General features: G+C 45.7%; 1 protein-coding gene across 2 annotated transcripts in view; it reads right to left on the minus strand.

Annotated features, from left to right (window-relative positions):
• Positions 1-16,859, minus strand: part of SPG11 (SPG11 vesicle trafficking associated, spatacsin) — a 639,585-nt gene that overhangs the window by 46,949 nt on the left and 575,777 nt on the right. For both annotated transcript variants that reach the window (XM_086957913.1, XM_086957912.1), the window contains exon 39: positions 4,215-4,370. In XM_086957913.1, the coding sequence (XP_086814039.1) occupies positions 4,215-4,370 (156 nt within the window). The remainder of the gene's footprint in view (positions 1-4,214; positions 4,371-16,859) is intronic.

Raw genomic sequence — 16,859 nt, forward strand, 5'->3', positions numbered from 1 at the left:
AGCTGAAAATCCAGGACCACAGCCTCCCTGTGCACCACGATTGCAAAAGAGGCCCCTTCCTACATAGCCATGGTGGGAGGAGAGACCAAGCCCATGTCTGGTGTGGTTTCCAAACCACAACTCCTTTCAGCTACAAGTGGCTAAACTATGGAATAACCTACTGCTTGCTTTGAGACTACTTCAGGATGTTTCCCTTCATAAAGGCTCTTAAGACATGGCAGTTTCAGCAATAACTTTGCACTACACCCAGAGCCGGGACACTCAGTAGAGTAGATGTGCGCTTTATAAAACCCCTGTTAACATAACATCCGCCTGTTCCTCATACCAGTTGTCCTCGGGCTCTTCTATGGTAACCATAAGGGTTCTGAGACACCTCCCAATCGTCTCCCTCTCCAGGCCTACCAAAGGAAATTGGCACTGGCTCTGACTCGAGGGCACGGTTCCGGCCGTAATCAGTGTTGATCAACACCTAGACGGCTCTTTATCAGAGGCGGGTATGACGATTGGTTCAAAGCTGCCGCAAGGTGTCAGAGGGGCTAGAAACTGCAGCACTGGAGCAGGCTCAGCAGAAAGTCACAGTGTTGCAGCAAAACCATTCCGAATCTGACACTGGCTCCAACAGGCCCGACTGGCACCGAGGGCCAACCCTGCAGAAGGAATCCAGTGGGGTTCCCTCCGAACCCATGAAGCCCAAAGCTACACCAGAGTGGTTGGGCCACCAAAATATGAGGTGCATGGCCCCCAAGAACCCACTGAGTTGGACGGGCTGCTGCAGCTCTGGAAAACTCTGGGAGTGAACAAGACACAGGTTCCACAAGATGCATGGGAGTGGGCCTCGACTTGTGTCATCATTCCTGCGCCTCGTCCGAAGACCTGACCCAGCGTTCTGAACTTGAAGAGTGCTTCAACTTCCTGGACTTTTCCTTTTCACAGTACTTACCAGACAACTTAGACTGAAATGACGAACATCGAAAGTGGTCTTGGGCCCTTCCACGCAACCAGGATCTTGAACATCGCTGGGTCATTCGATGGTAGGGTGGCACAGAGTTGAAAGAGCGCTCCAGCAACGCCTTAAGGTGCATGGCACGGCACTCCCCACAGGCCTTAAAATTGTAGTCCCCCTCCAAGCACGATAGGCAAACCGGGTGTGGTGACAGGCACCACAAGGGTGGAAACTCGCTGGTTTCTTAGGGGACATCCATAGCATACCAGGAGATAAAGGAAAAAAGGGTCAGATGCACAACCATTGTGATTTGAGACTCACAGATTGGAGTTGCAATTTACCAGTCCCACATCCCAATGTACAACAGTGTCTCATGCACTGTCTGCGATTCACAAATTGCAGTCCTCATGAATATTAATGAGGCACTCACAATTTGTGACCGCATTGGGAATGGCCAGCCCTCCCAGGTATGGTGGTCTGCTGGGCCCAGCAGACCTCCATGTCTGGAACTGCTTTTAAATAAAGCAGTTTAAAAAAAAAAGAAAATGCATCCCGTTTTCCTTAAAGGAAAACAGGATGCATTTAAAAAGAGAAAAATTCAACGTTTTCGTTGCATTTTTTAAGGGCAGGTCGGTGTCCCTGGGACCACTGCCTGCCACTAAAAAATATTTCCCATGCATTCAGGAGGATGGGGTTCACCTGGCGACCACTTCCCGTTTGTGAGTGCTTTACCACCCTTCTGCAACTGTTTTGCAACCGGAATTGCGGTCGCAAAACAGTCTTATATAGTGTTCAGACTTGCTATTAGGAAGGGACGTCCTTGGAACGCCCCTTCCTAATAGTGAGTCACTAATCCTATTTAAAGAGTCGCAAATCATTTACGACTCGCTAAATAGGGTTAGTACATGGGCCATTTGTTTTTTGCATGCCAAACGGGTCGCAAATCCGTTTGCGCACGAAGAAAAACGATCGTACATCTGGCCCAAAGTCTCAAAAAGGTGTTGACAAAACGTTGAAAAAATTCAGCTGGTTAAGAGCATGAGAGCAGCGCCAGGATTGGTTATTGAAGTTGTTGAGGGTCCCGCGCTAGAGGCAGAGTTGAGCAGAAGAAAACCGGAATAAAGCGACATCGACCTTCGTGCTTGTAAGTGCCCTTTTATTTTTCTTCATTTGCTGTGTATATGCAGTCACCAACCCATTTGCCCTCCCCACCATTCTTTAGTGCTGCCAGCCGCGACTGCTTTAAAGTGTCTCTATGAGCACTGTTTACTATCTGCAACTTTCACATGGACATTCTGCTATAGGCTTTGTGAATAAATTAATTCTGTAGTGCAATGCAAACACTTCTGACAAAATAAAACATGTAAAAAGTGTTTTTTTAACAAGTTCTTCCAACGTTTCATTATTGTGAATACATGAAAGATTATTTTGTTTAGGAAAACCTTCAGCACTGTGCTTTGCAACGAGTGATAGTGCCTTGCAAACGGATCATAAATCAAAATATTTTAATAAGAAATAATTTAAACCAATAATATAATTAATATTCAATATATACGGTCAATGGCAGTTAACTCACGTGGATATTACTATTACTTTTTAAATCTTGTTTGCTCTTGTTAACATTCATCAATCCATATAATGTTGCGGTATGCTCTAGGTAAACTATTAAATTAACTTTTTGTGGTATAAATAATTTTGGTTCCCTGGGCTGTTTTGTGGCAATATATATTCTTCAGGCAAGCTCATAATATTTCATATAATGCAAAGAGACACATGTAAAGTGTATCTGCCATGTCATGCCAGCACCTTACTATAGGTAATGTGCAAAACGGACATTTGCTTTTGCAGTGTTATTACAGTACTGATGCGATTATGGGGCTTCAGCGAGATCAGTTACGGTGATATCATCAGAATTACGGTCATTTGATTTCACTTGCTAGAAAGATTCGGATAAAAGGTTATATGGTGTCTCTTAATGTAATGTCAAGGCCAAAGGGTGTATGAAGTCATTCGCTAGCCCTGTCATTTCGGTGAATTGGTGTCCATTTATGGGTCTTTTAATGGTAATTAACCAGGTTGCAATTTGTGCCACAAGTACAGTTCCCTCAGTACAGTCCGCACGCTCAAGTGCAGGTCAAATATTTAAAGTGCATACGTGGCTCGAAGTGTTAAGGGGCAGTTAACGCACTCAGTGCGCTTAGATTGCGCAGTTGCGACCAGTGGGCCCCATTGGCTCCATTACTCCCCACAACTCCGCAGTAAACTCCAGAGCACTTTGTGGCTGATTATACTCGCCCCCTTCACATGGAGACGCTGATATACAAAAGCGTTCCAATCAGTACCAGCCCCTTCCCTGAAGTCCACAGTACCAGAGCGGGAGTTGTACCGGACCGCTATGCGTGACAATGGATGTAAACAAGGGTAGCGGAGACGTCACGCCACGCGCATGTCTCAAAGGACACAGTGTGACGCTGGCAACGTCACTGCCCAACAGATGGCACTGCACATGTGTGCATGAATAATTACAGACCATCCTGCTCCGGCAGCTGACAGTAAACCAGTTTAGTTTTTCTACTATTCTGGAATGTCTCCCCTTGCAATCAAGTAGTGAGCTGCCCAACTAATAGACCTTTGAGGGAGCCAGTACACTGCCAAAATGACAGATCCTATCTGCAATTTTTCACCCACTCCCCTGGCCTCTGAGAGGCATCCTAGTGCCCAGGTGGAATTGGGCACATAAGTAAACAAAAGGCTGCAAAAGTTCCATAATGACAAAGGCATATGTACTGGCATAGCTTATATGTTACTTCTGGTCAGGAACAAGCACTAACGCCTCCTCTGTATTGAATATACCCAGACAGCAGAGGCAAGATTCAGCCACAGAAATAAACAGATCTCCAGTCTTTCTATGTTTGCAGAATGTCCCAGCGTGAAGGGTGCCCATCCCTGCATATCCAGGGGGCAGAGGTCTAACCGTACCCCTGTGCACCATGTAACATGAAGCCACACTCCTCAGAGCCCTCTATGCTCACGAGGTACTTCCCAAGCCAGCCTGCACAAGCCACCTGCCTGGGCTCCTGCCTTGTAGGTCAGAGAGCAAACTCCTTCCCTGCACACCTTGTGCACAATCTATTTCCCTGTACTTGCCATGGCCAGAGGGTTAGGGGTCACCTTCTTCCAGTGTGCTGTGTATGCCCAGGAGGGCAGAGGATGTTGCACCCCTGAATGTAAACAACCCCAAGGTCGGCCGGTCAGCTATCACCGTTCTTACCTGATAGAAGCGGGGCAGTGCTCTGATAGCATCCATGAGTATTTCTGGTTCCAGATTGATAAGCTTCGTTGTCTGGCCATTGCTCAGGAAGTGCAGTTGCAGTGTGATGAGCTTAGCCAGCCGGGCACACCGTAAGGACTGCCGGACACATGATTCCTGCCGGAAAAAATCACAGAAAAGTTCATCAGGGAACTCACAAGCACACGGAGGGTCATTCTTTTCACTGGGGACTGGGAGTGAAACTTAGGGTGGGGGGATTAGGCATTCAGAAACTGAAAGTCAGTAGGGGCAGGAATATTACAATGAGCCGGAGGGGCCTCTTTCCAGTCATGAAGGGTGGGGCCGATTCTAGTAACTGGAGGGAGGCCCATTCCAGTAAGTGAAACAGGGACATCAAAAGATGATCAGTGAGGCTGCTATCCCTTAGGGATTTCCAAGAGCAGCTTGCACTCTCAGCTACCACAGGCCTGGTACCCAAGGCTAGGTGTCGGGAAGGAATCTGCTGTGACTGCCACTAGGAGACATGAGGGAACGCAAAGAAGGCATTAGGCAGATGAAATACATGGGCAGAAATGGACAGAAAACAAAGAGGGAATTGGATTTTACAGGAAAGCGAAGGGATAGAATGAAGGGGGAAACCATTAAATGAGGAGGTGTTGAAACAATATTGGGAAGAAGGGGACAAGGACATTTACTGGACGAATGGAGTAAAGGGAAACATGAGGAATAGTGACAGAATAGAAAAGAAGGGGTGATGAGGTTCAGGGACACTATGGGCTCAAGAAGAGACAGAAAGAAAGTGCTGGGATGGTAATGAAGACTGCTAAAATATGACTGGAGGGAGAATGAGGAGTTCAAGAAGAAAGGGAGTTCAGGGGAATAATAATAAGAGCTAAGAGGATATAAAATGATCTACCTGTAACAACATTTCAAGCTTATGGCAATCTTCGTTAAATATATAAAAACTGAATAGCTCTACCTTTGCGAAAAAGCAATGGCTATTTAAAGTAATGCCTCTTTAATAATTTTGCTTTTATAATAAATACATGAAAGTATTAATCTTGAATACCCTACTAGAAAACAAAAAACTGATTTCAAATAAAGGAAGAGCATCCCTGCCCATTCCCTTCTCGATGTTCCTTTAAAAAGTGAGCAATGAAAACAGGCATGATCTACCCTCATAAAGAGGACTCACTGCAGGGCTCATCTATATCAAGTAAAGGGCTCGACAGTCGAGGAATGAGGGTTAGTCGCAGTCAGTCAATACATTCCTTTGATGCCTTCTGAAGGGCAGAGCCTTCACAACTGGACTCTACTTTCTCAATAGTCATAAGCACTAAGCAGTACATAAACACTTTCAAGGGGATGAAAGGACAGGCTAGAAATGAACCAAGCAGAGAAGAACAAGAAGCGATAGATGAAATGACTGGATTAACATCGCCACCAGTGATTACTCTGGGCTGTATGCCAGGCTCCTGTTTTTGCTCACTGTACCAATAAGCACACAGATGAATCACATTCAAATCATCACTGGCGACATGTGCCCTGGCTTCTATCTTCACAGCCGGGGATCCTCCGGCTTCATGGGTCTGCTTGCCTAGGAACTCCCCTAGGTTCATCATGGGTGCCAGACCTCGTTCGGGGTAGCCACGGGGTAAGCAGGTGCTAATGGGCGTCAGTCTTAGGGACTAGATATGTTCACCTCCTAATGTCCTGGGATCTGTCCTACTGCGCCTCTGCAACCCCTTCTGCACTTAGCCCCCCGTGGTAGAGATGGAGAGCAGTCACAAGCTTCTCAGAAAGCCAGTGTGGGGGGCATCCAGCACAGAACTCAAGAGTCACCCAGCAGCCCTATAACTGACCATCCAACTCAGAACCTATCTTTTTTTTACACAAAGAAATACCTTTAATGTACTCAAAAATGAGATCCAGCACACTACAATATACGGACATGAACCCACTGATGCAAGGTCAAAGGTCTCGCTTCTTCCCCATTAACGTTGTGTACGGTGTGAAAGATTCCAGGAACACGTGCGGTGCCACCTCTCTGGCTTTCAGAGTTTATGCGCTACGTTTTAAAATTTGTAGTAGCAATGTCAATATCACAAATGGAAGTATTTTAGTCATATCTGAGCTTCAGTCTGCCAGCAGCACGCGCCTCATCTCTTCTCCGTATTCTGGGAGAACCACGAGCCTGCAGTGAGCACGGCAGCACCACGGCTCCATAGCAGCTGCAGGAACACAACCTGGGGGCTGACTGCTGCCAGCCCCGGCGTCGATGACAGAACTCAATGTCTGCACGTCCTCTTCCAAGCACGGGTGGGGTGAACGGTCAGAGGGCACCGCCAGAACGTCTCAGAGATCAGGATGGTCCACTTTCTTTGGGAAAGGTCTTCAAACTTTTTTCCTTGACAACCACCTAAACTAAATGTTTTAAGTTGGGGCCCCTCTGTACTTCTTAAGATGGGATTTGGTCCTGGCTTTCGAGAGTGGATACGGATATTATATAGGACGCCCCGGGCCAGGGTGCGTCTGGGTTCGGCCCGCTCTGATGAGTGGACGCTGGGGAGGGGCACCATGATGTAAATAATTAATTTACTCTCTTAATTTCTATGCAGGTAAGTACTTAATCAATAATAACTCAATCGGAAAGAAGGAAAACAGAGTCCGTGGTGTAAGAGTTTCTAAGGGTTTTATTCCTCATAAAGGAATCAGGATATCATGTTCTGACCACCACACAGGATGTCAGAAGGGATAGATGAGCGCGCCGTCGTTTATTGACAATACATAGCTTATATACTTGATTTACATCATAATGTTCAATGTAAGAGGCGTAACAGCTGAGAGAAGACAAGATAACAGTATACACGTGGTGCTAGTACATCATCAAGAGGCGTAAACTAGGCGTGTGTGCTAGAAACGTCACTGATAGGTGACGCAAGTGGGTGGCACCAAGGGGTGGTGCTAACAGAATGTTGCAATGTCAGCAGAAATCGGAAGCTTGGATGCGCGCGCAGCTGCATGACGTGTGATAGACGGGGTGCAGGGGACTTGACATTTACACTGACGGAAGAGACAGAAGTCTGGCATGTCAGATCAACTTGTGCTTCTATCATATCCGATATCTGATGTTTAGGAACTAAGCTATCTGGGCAGAAAGGTCTCTAGAGCAGAAGCTATTCTATACTTGCTAGGAGTGCGTGTATAAGCGCCTGAGTGTCTGTAAGAGAAGCGTGGGGGCATGGGGCCTTCCATGGAAGCATGGCAACAGAGGCTATGAATTACTTGCATAAAGACAGGTCGGCCCTTTAGCCCTGTAGCTGAGGAAGGATGTTTACTGAAGCTAGCAGGCTGGAATGTATCTTCGGGGAGGAAAACAGATAACTCGAAGGTTATAGTCAATCTTGGCAGGCAGCAGGCTGAGCTGAGCACGGAGGGCCGCGCTAGAAGTAAGTCAGAGTTCACGGGTACGGGGGCTGCTTGGGCAGAGGCCCTCGCAGTCAGAAGCCAGAAAAGAGGCTCGGTGGCAGAGATTCAGGGCCTACTTTCAGCCAGGCTGAAAAACGTAGGAGTACACTTCAAAAAGACGTTGGCATAGCATACTTAGGAACGGACCATCAAACCCATTCATGGTGGGTCTGAAAGAGGACAAGTTAACGTTGGACGCAAATGTATTTGCGTCTTCATAGCTGATACAGGAGGGAAGTTACATGCACTTTTAACTCGTACATGGAGTCGGTGGGGTACTCGCTAGGGAACACAACATGACCATAGAATTTATATTACCTCATTCCCTCCTTGTTCCCTACGGACCCTTCATGATATATCGATCCTCATAAATCGATCAGTTTGTTCTTGTAACATTATATGTTCGTCTTTCTTTCTTTGACTGTTTGAGAGGCAACTGGAATGCTCAATGCAGGATGTGGCACACAGTCCACATATCGCTGGCCCACACTGCAGGCATAGGCAACAACTGAATACTATAACAAGGCCAATGCCTAGGAACGATAAGATCTTCCATCCCCAAGCTGTTAACGTAGTCCAGAACCAACCGGACCAAGTCCAGGTGCCTGGATTCTGATGTATCTGATTTGCAATTTTATGTAAACGGGTGATAGCTTGATAGACAGATGGTGCGTTTTGTGGAATGAAAACACAGCAACTTGACCCGATGACCTTACAAGCTCCACCTCTATCTGCCAAGATGACGTCAATCACAAGACGATTTTGAAGGACAACAGTCCGTATAGCAGACTGCTCCTCTGTTAAGTTACCTAGAGCGGAGGCAGTTTCGTTCACTACTGCTTCAAGTGTTCTCGTTAATCTGCGTATTAATTTACTGTTTTGGACAGGTCCTAGGAAGAAAAAGAATCCTTTATTGAAATCAGTGTACTGTTCCCATGCCGTTTCTGTGTAGTCGACAAGGGGAATATCTCTTTTGGGTCTATTCGGTGCTAGATTCGTATTTCTATGGTAATCAGGAGGAGCTAGGAAAACAGGTGGCAGAAGGAAGGCAATGTAACAGGTACCGTCCCAATCTGGAGGCAAACGTATGTATGCGGTATGACCACAAACAAAGTAGGAATGACTGATAGCTTTAAAGGACGATTTACCATGGTCACTGAACTCGACCACAGTAGTGCATTTACTATGACCTACGTGTACTGAACCTTTCTTGCTAACACATAATTCACCTGTGACTGGTAGTACTAACATATGGGGCAGAACTGGAGCAGTTTCAGATTCAACAGTGAGGATCATAAGGCTAATTGTATAATTACCTAATCCATATACTTCATTTTCTAGATCAGTTCCTATTCGAGTGGGAAGTCCTTCTTTATCCGGATAACAGACGTTGAGCAGGACTAAGTTCAAGTTTCCCCAAACCCAGCCCCCATCGAAAACAGCAATATCAGGATCTAAAGAATTAATTATTTTAAACCAGGCTCCACAGGAGCCATTGTGAGTGAATGGGTACGGAAAGAGGGGCAGAGCTCCCTTGTAATTCTGGTAGGGAGGGAGTCGGCCACATATCCAACAGTCTGTAGCATTATTTGTCTGATGGGAATGGTGTAACATACTAATGAATGTATTGTTGCGCAGCGCAAGTCTGTAAGAGAGTTCATGTGCAGGAAGTTCACTAAAAGTGTGTTCAGCAGAGACATTGTAAGCAGATTGTTCACGCCTGAAAATAGGCCAGTACATAGGAAGCAGAATGCTGGCAATAATAATTATAATACTCAGAATAAACATGATTATTAGTGTCACTATACAGTGACTACGAAGTGATTTGCAATATGTTCTTCTCTTTTCCTCTCTCTCTCTAACTCGATCTAGGGGATACATGTCAGAAACTATTTAACCGATTCACCTAAGGGAGGACTTAAACAATTAAACTGTCTGACTTGCTAGATCGAAGCTTCATTCGGTAAAGTTCTTGAGGAGTCTTTTCTCTTTTAGGCACAGTAACGTCTTGTGCTTCAACACAGTCTTTGGTGGGGGTGGACGAGTCAGAGTCCTGTTTCAGTCCGTTTTTTAGTTCATTGCATAGTTTGATGTGACTCGTGTGGACCCACCCCTTTCTCCCCTCGATTTTCACGGCGGTCCTAGTGGTAAGCAGAACGGTCTTTGGAGACTTCCAGCGGGGCTCCAGCGGACTTTTCCGGTCGAAATTCCGGACGACTACCAGGTCACCTGGGCGGACCTCATGCGCCTTTACATCGGTGTTGTCAGGGAAGGCTGCGGCAACCTGTGAACGACATGATTGGAGTGCAGACATCAAGGAGGCAAGGTAATCTGTCAACATGTTACAATCAATATCAGTGATTTTTTTCGGAACGGGCGTCCCCCACATATTCGGCGGTCTGCCAAAGACCACTTCGTACGGGGATAGCCCTGATCTCGAGTGGGCGACCATCCTCATGTAGAATAGTGCCACGGGCAGGGCGACTATCCAGTCGACCCCTTTTTCCTGACAGATCTTGGCAAGACGGATTTTTAGTGTCTGATTATGCCTTTCTACAAGGCCAGCTGCTTCGGGATGTCGGACACAGTGGAACCTCCACTGATATCCTAGCAAGAGGGAAACTTGTCTCATCAGCTCGGACGAGAACGGCTGTCCGTTATCTGAATACACGACACGGGGCAAACCGTACCGTGGGAAGAATTCACGAACCAACTGTCTGGCAGTGGTCGGAGCAGTGTAGTCTGGGACTGGGTATGCTTCGGTCCAGCGGGACAGAGCACAAACAATTACAAGGACATACTTAAATCCTCTACAGCTATTCATCTGGATATAATCCATCTGGAGGACTTCAAAAGGGTGATCGGGAGGATGAAATCCACCTTGCTCAACAGGGACGCTTTTACCTGGATTGAACTGACAACAGATCATGCAAGTACGCACTTTCTGTTTTGCTGCTGCTCGTAAGTGTTTGTTGTACCAGAGATTCTGTAAACTGTCTAACATGGCTTTCTCTCCAAGATGGGCAGGACTATGTGCTGTATTTATCATGACTTGAACCATTGAGTCGGGGAGAAACCATATAGATTTTCCCTTCGTCACCCAACCTTGATCTGTCTGAATCCCTCCTAGTTCAGTCCATTTCTTTATCTCCTCTGGAGTAGCATGTGTCTGGATATCAATTACATCTAGGGCGGGATCTCTAACTGCCATACACTGGGTCTGGACTATTGTCTTTGTCACATCAGTAGTCTGGGTGTAAGTCAATGCTGTATGTTTTGCTGTCTGGTCTGCCAGGTCGTTACCCTGGGAAACAGAATCTGTGACTTTAGTATGTGCCTTACACTTCATGACTGATATGCCCGAGGGCAAATGTATTGCTTCTAACAGTGCTTGAATGAGGGGGCCATGTTGTATCTTGGCCCCATGGGAAGTCAGAAAACCTCGTTCTTGCCAGAGGACTCCGAAGTCGTGTACAACTCCGAAGGCATAGCGGGAATCTGTGTATATGTTAACATTTCTGTTCTTGGCTAGAATACAGGCTCGAGTCAGAGCGATGAGCTCTGCTGCTTGAGCAGACAGGGTGTCAATACGATGTGTTTCTTTAATTTCAGTTTCAGTGGTCACGGCGTACGCGGCCACTAATTCTCCTGTACTTGTTCTCATGCATGAACCGTCCACATAAAGTGTCAGGTCTGGATTTGTCAATGGGACATCTGTTAAGTCTCGTCTAGGTTTAGTTACTGCATTAATTATTTCTATACAATCATGCGGAGCTGGATCTGTCATAACTGTAGGTAACAGTGTTGCGGGGTTCAGGATGCTGCAACGTCTGATTTCTATGTGTGGCTGGAATAGTGTTAATTCATAACCTGTCAGTCGTGCTATAGTTAAGTGTTGAGTCTGGGTTCTGTTTAACAAAACCTCTACAGAATGTGGTACTTGAACTGTTAACTGATGACCTAAAACAATTGAATCACTTTGTCTTATTGCTAACGCTGTTGCTGCTACTGACTTTAAGCACGCAGGGAGTGCTTGAGCTACTGAATCCAATGTACTAGAAAAATAAGCACAAGGCTTATGTGAACCTGCTTGGTCTTGAGTGAGGACAGACAACGCTGTGCCATCACGTTCTGTAACAAAAAGTGTAAACGGTTTGCTGTAACATGGTGTCGCTAAAACTGGTGCTTGGCATAAAACTTTCTTTAATTCTTCAAAAGCTTGTGTGTGTTCCTGAGTCCAAGGGAGGACAGTCGAAGTCGCTGCCTCCTGTGTCGTTAACTGGATGAGTGGTTTAGCTAGAAATGCATACTGGGGAATCCATTGTCTGCAGTACGAGGTGAGGCCTATGAAGGCCCGCACTTCCTTTTGTGTCTTGGGTTGCGGCATGTTCACAATTAACTGAATGCGATCGGGAGTGAGCTGTCTCCCCACTTTGGACAGCAAGTGACCCAAGTACACAACTTGCTGAACACAGAATTGTAGCTTCGAAGGAGACACCTTGTGTCCCTTGTCGGCCAGGAAATGTAAAACTGTCAGTGATGCTTTTTCACATTCGGGCTCACTTCGTGCGGTGATCAGCAGATCATCGACGTATTGTAGTAAAGCGGTGTTAACTGGCATTTGAATACAATCTAGTTGTCTTTTCAGTGCTTGACTATAGATGCTGGGGCTTTCTGTGAATCCTTGAGGTGCGCGCGAAAATTTGAAACTGCGTCCATTTAAACAGAATCCGAAGAGATATTGGCTCTCTGGATCAATAGGCACGCTGAAGAAGGCGTTCTTGAGATCAATTACAGTAAAGAACGTTGCTTCTGAATCAATAGCAGTCAAGAGAGATGATATATCGGGGACCACAGGATACTGTGGGATAATGCATTTATTCAATTCTCGAAGATCAATCACCAGCCGATATACTGGCGGTGCATTGGGATCAGTACGTTTAAGAATCGGAATGATGGGTGAATTACAGATATTGGAGTCGGTCTCGACGACCACTCCTTGGGCAATGAGCTCTTCAATGATTTTCAGTAAAGCCGCTACAGCATCGGGTGGTAACTTGTATTGTCTGATTCTGGGTAATACAACACCTGCCTTGACGGTAACGCGGTATGGTGTAATGTGCATACATCCTACATCAGTTGGGCCTTTTGCCCACAAGTAATCAGGTACATTTTTCAATCTGACGTCAAACTCACGAAGGACGTAATGACCCTTGAAATCCCGCAGAAAGAGTCTAACTCCCTCCGGGGAGCAGCATATTATAGCCCCTAGAGCCTTCAGTGTTTTAATTCCTAATAGATTTTCCGGACATGATTTTGTTAGTAACAGGTCTGTAACACGTGATAATGGACCCACAGCCAGGGGAACTGGTTCTGAGACTTCATTTACAATAGGTTGTCCTGAAAAACCAAGGGAAACATTTTGTGAGCCTGAGAGGGGTGCCCCTGGAACTTCGTCATGACTTATTGTAGTGCGACTTGCCCCTGTGTCAATTAAAAACTTTCTATCTTTCCCCAATACTTGACTGTGTACATAAGGACCTTCTTGATCTACAGGAATCTCGATAAGAGGCAAGCCACCTTCCCTCTCTAGGCTGTTTCATGTATATCGGGAATATTCGGGGTAAGCAGACTGGGCATACTGATACATCTGTTGTGAGACTTGCTGAGTTGCAGCAATGGGCTGTGGCTGTGGTACTGCTACGGTCTGTGCTGTCTGTGCGGATGCATGCATGGGCTGTGTATTCTGTGTAGACTGATGCTGGTTATGGTCTTGTCTAGGCGGATGCGGTCTCTCTTTAGTTTTACCTGTCGCTATGTTATGTTTCAGAACTGCACATTCGTGTACGTAGTGACCTGGCTGCTTGCAATAATTGCATGTCCCTTTAACAGGAGCTGCAGCGTGACTTGTCTGGGTCGTACCTTTCCTGTGACTGTCGGATGGGACCGTCTGGGCTACTAACATTTTCATTTTCGTGTCTTTCATGCGCTTCTGTTCCTGATCTTGTTCTTCCCTAATTCTATTCTGGTGATATTGTAACATTTGTAACATCTGGGATGGCGTATTTGCTTGCCATGTACTCTCGACTTTATACACTCTATTTTTAACTAACGGTAGGGAATTCTCGACTAACTTTGATACAAAAAGATGTGGGTACGACTCGCTACTTGGCTGGAGGCCACTATTGATAATAAAACATTTCTCGAATCTTGAATAAAAGTCGCTAGTATCTTCATCATGTTTCTGTTTACAGGACGAGATTGCATCCCAATCCTCCTTTCTAGTTGTCAATAATCTGGGCAGGACCTGTACTATTAAACCTGGTAATGCTTTAGTTTTGTCCCCAAGGCCTAACCCTGGAACCCGTTTCTTTTCTTCATCCTCTATTTCTGCCCAGGCAATCTTTGCGTCTCCCACCTCCCAGTCCTTTTCCTTTAATTTCTCGAATATACCCGTAGGCAATAATACTTTCAACATTTTCATGATATCATCATATGTGTAGTCCCCCATCAGTAACATGTCTTTGAGCTCTCTATGAAAACCTGCAGGGTCTTTATCATGGCTCGGTACTAATTTCTTCATTTCTAACAGTTCTAACTTAGTCAGAGGCGTGTGTACATACACGCGTTTCAAAATTTTATCCTCACCCATAACAGGGTGCACTTCCCGTAAGGGGTTCTGACTTTCAATACCACTCCCGCACTGCATATGGTACATTTTCCTTTCTGGAGGTGGGGCGGGAACATATTCAGGACTTACAAAGGTGTCATATCTGCGTCGTTGTTCTAGAATTATTTGAACTAATTTAGTGCTTAGGCCTCTCCATCTATCCATCAGTAGTGCTTCTAGTGTCTCATGTAAGGGACCTGGATCGGAATAATGTTTTCTGTACTTAATGAGAAGGTGCTGAATCATATATATACCTGCTAATTTCTGTTCGTCGGGGGAGAGGTTCAGAAATGTCTGTGCTACCGTGTCATCATTATATATGTTTGCATTTTCGGCCCATGATACCGCTGATCGGGCTAATTCTTGTTCATCCATAGAATTGAGTACATGGTACCCAACTCGATCTCGAAGCCGTTTATCAGTTTCCTGGAACTGATGTTCAGCAGAATTCGGATTCGTTAAGGCAGAGAAGAAAACTCTCTTGCTTTCTGGACGGATACCCTTCCTAAGATAAGTTCCCTTACCTACATATGCTATAGTGCTTGTAGTCGGTTCTGGTTCTTCAGATTCTTCTTCCTCCTCGGAGGGAGCCTTTTCTTTCTCTTTGTCGTGTACTGCTATCACTGCCTTCTTAATCTTTTTATACATGGCCTCTATGCAATTTTGTCTGTCATGTTTTCCATCGGCTATATTTTGACCCCACTTGTTCAATGCATCCAATTCACTCTGCTCTGTTCCGGGCCTGTCTCGTTCTCTTATTAGACAATTTATGAAAAATCGTAGTATCAGTGCTTGCATGGTAACTTTCTGTTTCTCCAGGGCATCCTTAATACTGTCGGGGTCCTTTCCCGTTTGAACGAACTCATATATTCTATCTAGGTGCTCCTTCATTCCTGCATAACATAACAAACTATCAGTAGCAGATCTTAACCGTAAAGACGCTAATATCATTAAGTCGTCCTGTCCAGGTTCTGGATCATATCTACAAACTGACATATTTTCTTTTAGTGCATCAAGACGGGATGAATTAGAAGAACGGGGGGATCTGTGCGTAAAAGGACTCTGCATACCTCTGAGATTTAATCTGTGAGTCGGTGGCGGGGTCTGGAGACCCGCGGTCGCACCTCCTGAAGCGGAAACTTGGGCATTATCTCTGTGTGTAGTCAGTATCTGAATTTGTCTTTTAGTAGGATCTGATTGAAGTGGTTTCGGTAGATCAGTTTTAGGTGAGGGAAGTGGCGGAGCTGGCGGAACGGAACTAGTCTTTTTCGGTGTCGGCTGAGAGTGATCTTGGGGGCCAGTACCACCCCCGGCCCTGTCAGTAGGCAGGGCACGAACAGGCAGATTGGTGTAAGCTGGCGCTACATCTTCGAGATATGAATTTAGGAATATGTCTTTAGTAGTCTTATGCATTACTTTAGTTGGAACTAATGGTGACGGCAAATTTTTCGGTATTTCTGAAATGGCGTCAGGGGTACCATCGGCCAAAAGATACATGTTGTTCACTTTGCCATTTAGGATACGATCTATTTGTTCTACTTTTACTCGAATTCCCTCAGTAACTAATTCGTTTTCTTGGGCCTTTTCTGATTCTTTAAGCCTGTCTTCTCTACGGAGTGCTCTATCAGCACGCTTACGTGATTCCTTACGCCAAAATTCTATGGCGTCTTTCTGAGATTGTCTAGCTTTCTTTTTCCGTAATATTTCTTCTACCTTTATGATGCACTCGGCATCCCATGTTCCGTTAACTGGCCATCGGTATCTTTCCTCTAGGTGCTTGGTATAATCGGTCCATAACTCGAGATACAGGATGGCGTCTATGCCATGCTTATTATACATGAAATTACCTGGAGTGTCCCTAGGGGGGATTGGAATTTCTTCCTCTAACATCCCTTTCCTAGTTCCTATCTGCTTTAATTTGTTGAAAAACGGCATTGTGCCTACTTGATACTGAAATGCTTGATCCTAAATACTTAATTAGCATGTAACTATTTAAACAAGAAAACACAATAATGCACAAAAACAATCACATTCATACCACGACATTTATCACATGAAACATTTAAAGACATAGCTAACTTCCCCCTACTCTGAATGTACCGCTCAACGATACAGATACACTGCTGTAACAGTGCAGAAATTCGGAATACTTTATATACTGCTAAACAGTACAGATACACTGCCTAAAAACAGTGCAGACCGGACTTGCGTACCCAAACCCGTCTAGATACGACCCAGCAATGGTACTCACCGGGAAGCACGGAAAACAGAAGGCCTCGGAAAACTCGACTGGACTCGACTCGGAACTTCGGAAAACTTCGGAAAACTTCGGAAAACTTCGGAAAACTTCGGAAAACTGGTGGGCCTCTTCACACCTCGGACCTTGCTTCCTTCGGCTGGGCTCTGGTCGGGATCCTCCGCACTCCTCACCGCCTCGTCTGGGCACTGATCGCAGTCTTCGTCACCTCCGTGTGTCAGAGGGGGATGCAGGAAATCCTGCCAGTACA

Source organism: Lissotriton vulgaris, chromosome 2_1 (assembly GCF_964263255.1).
Source record: "Lissotriton vulgaris chromosome 2_1, aLisVul1.2, whole genome shotgun sequence".
Classification (NCBI taxonomy): domain Eukaryota; kingdom Metazoa; phylum Chordata; class Amphibia; order Caudata; family Salamandridae; genus Lissotriton; species Lissotriton vulgaris.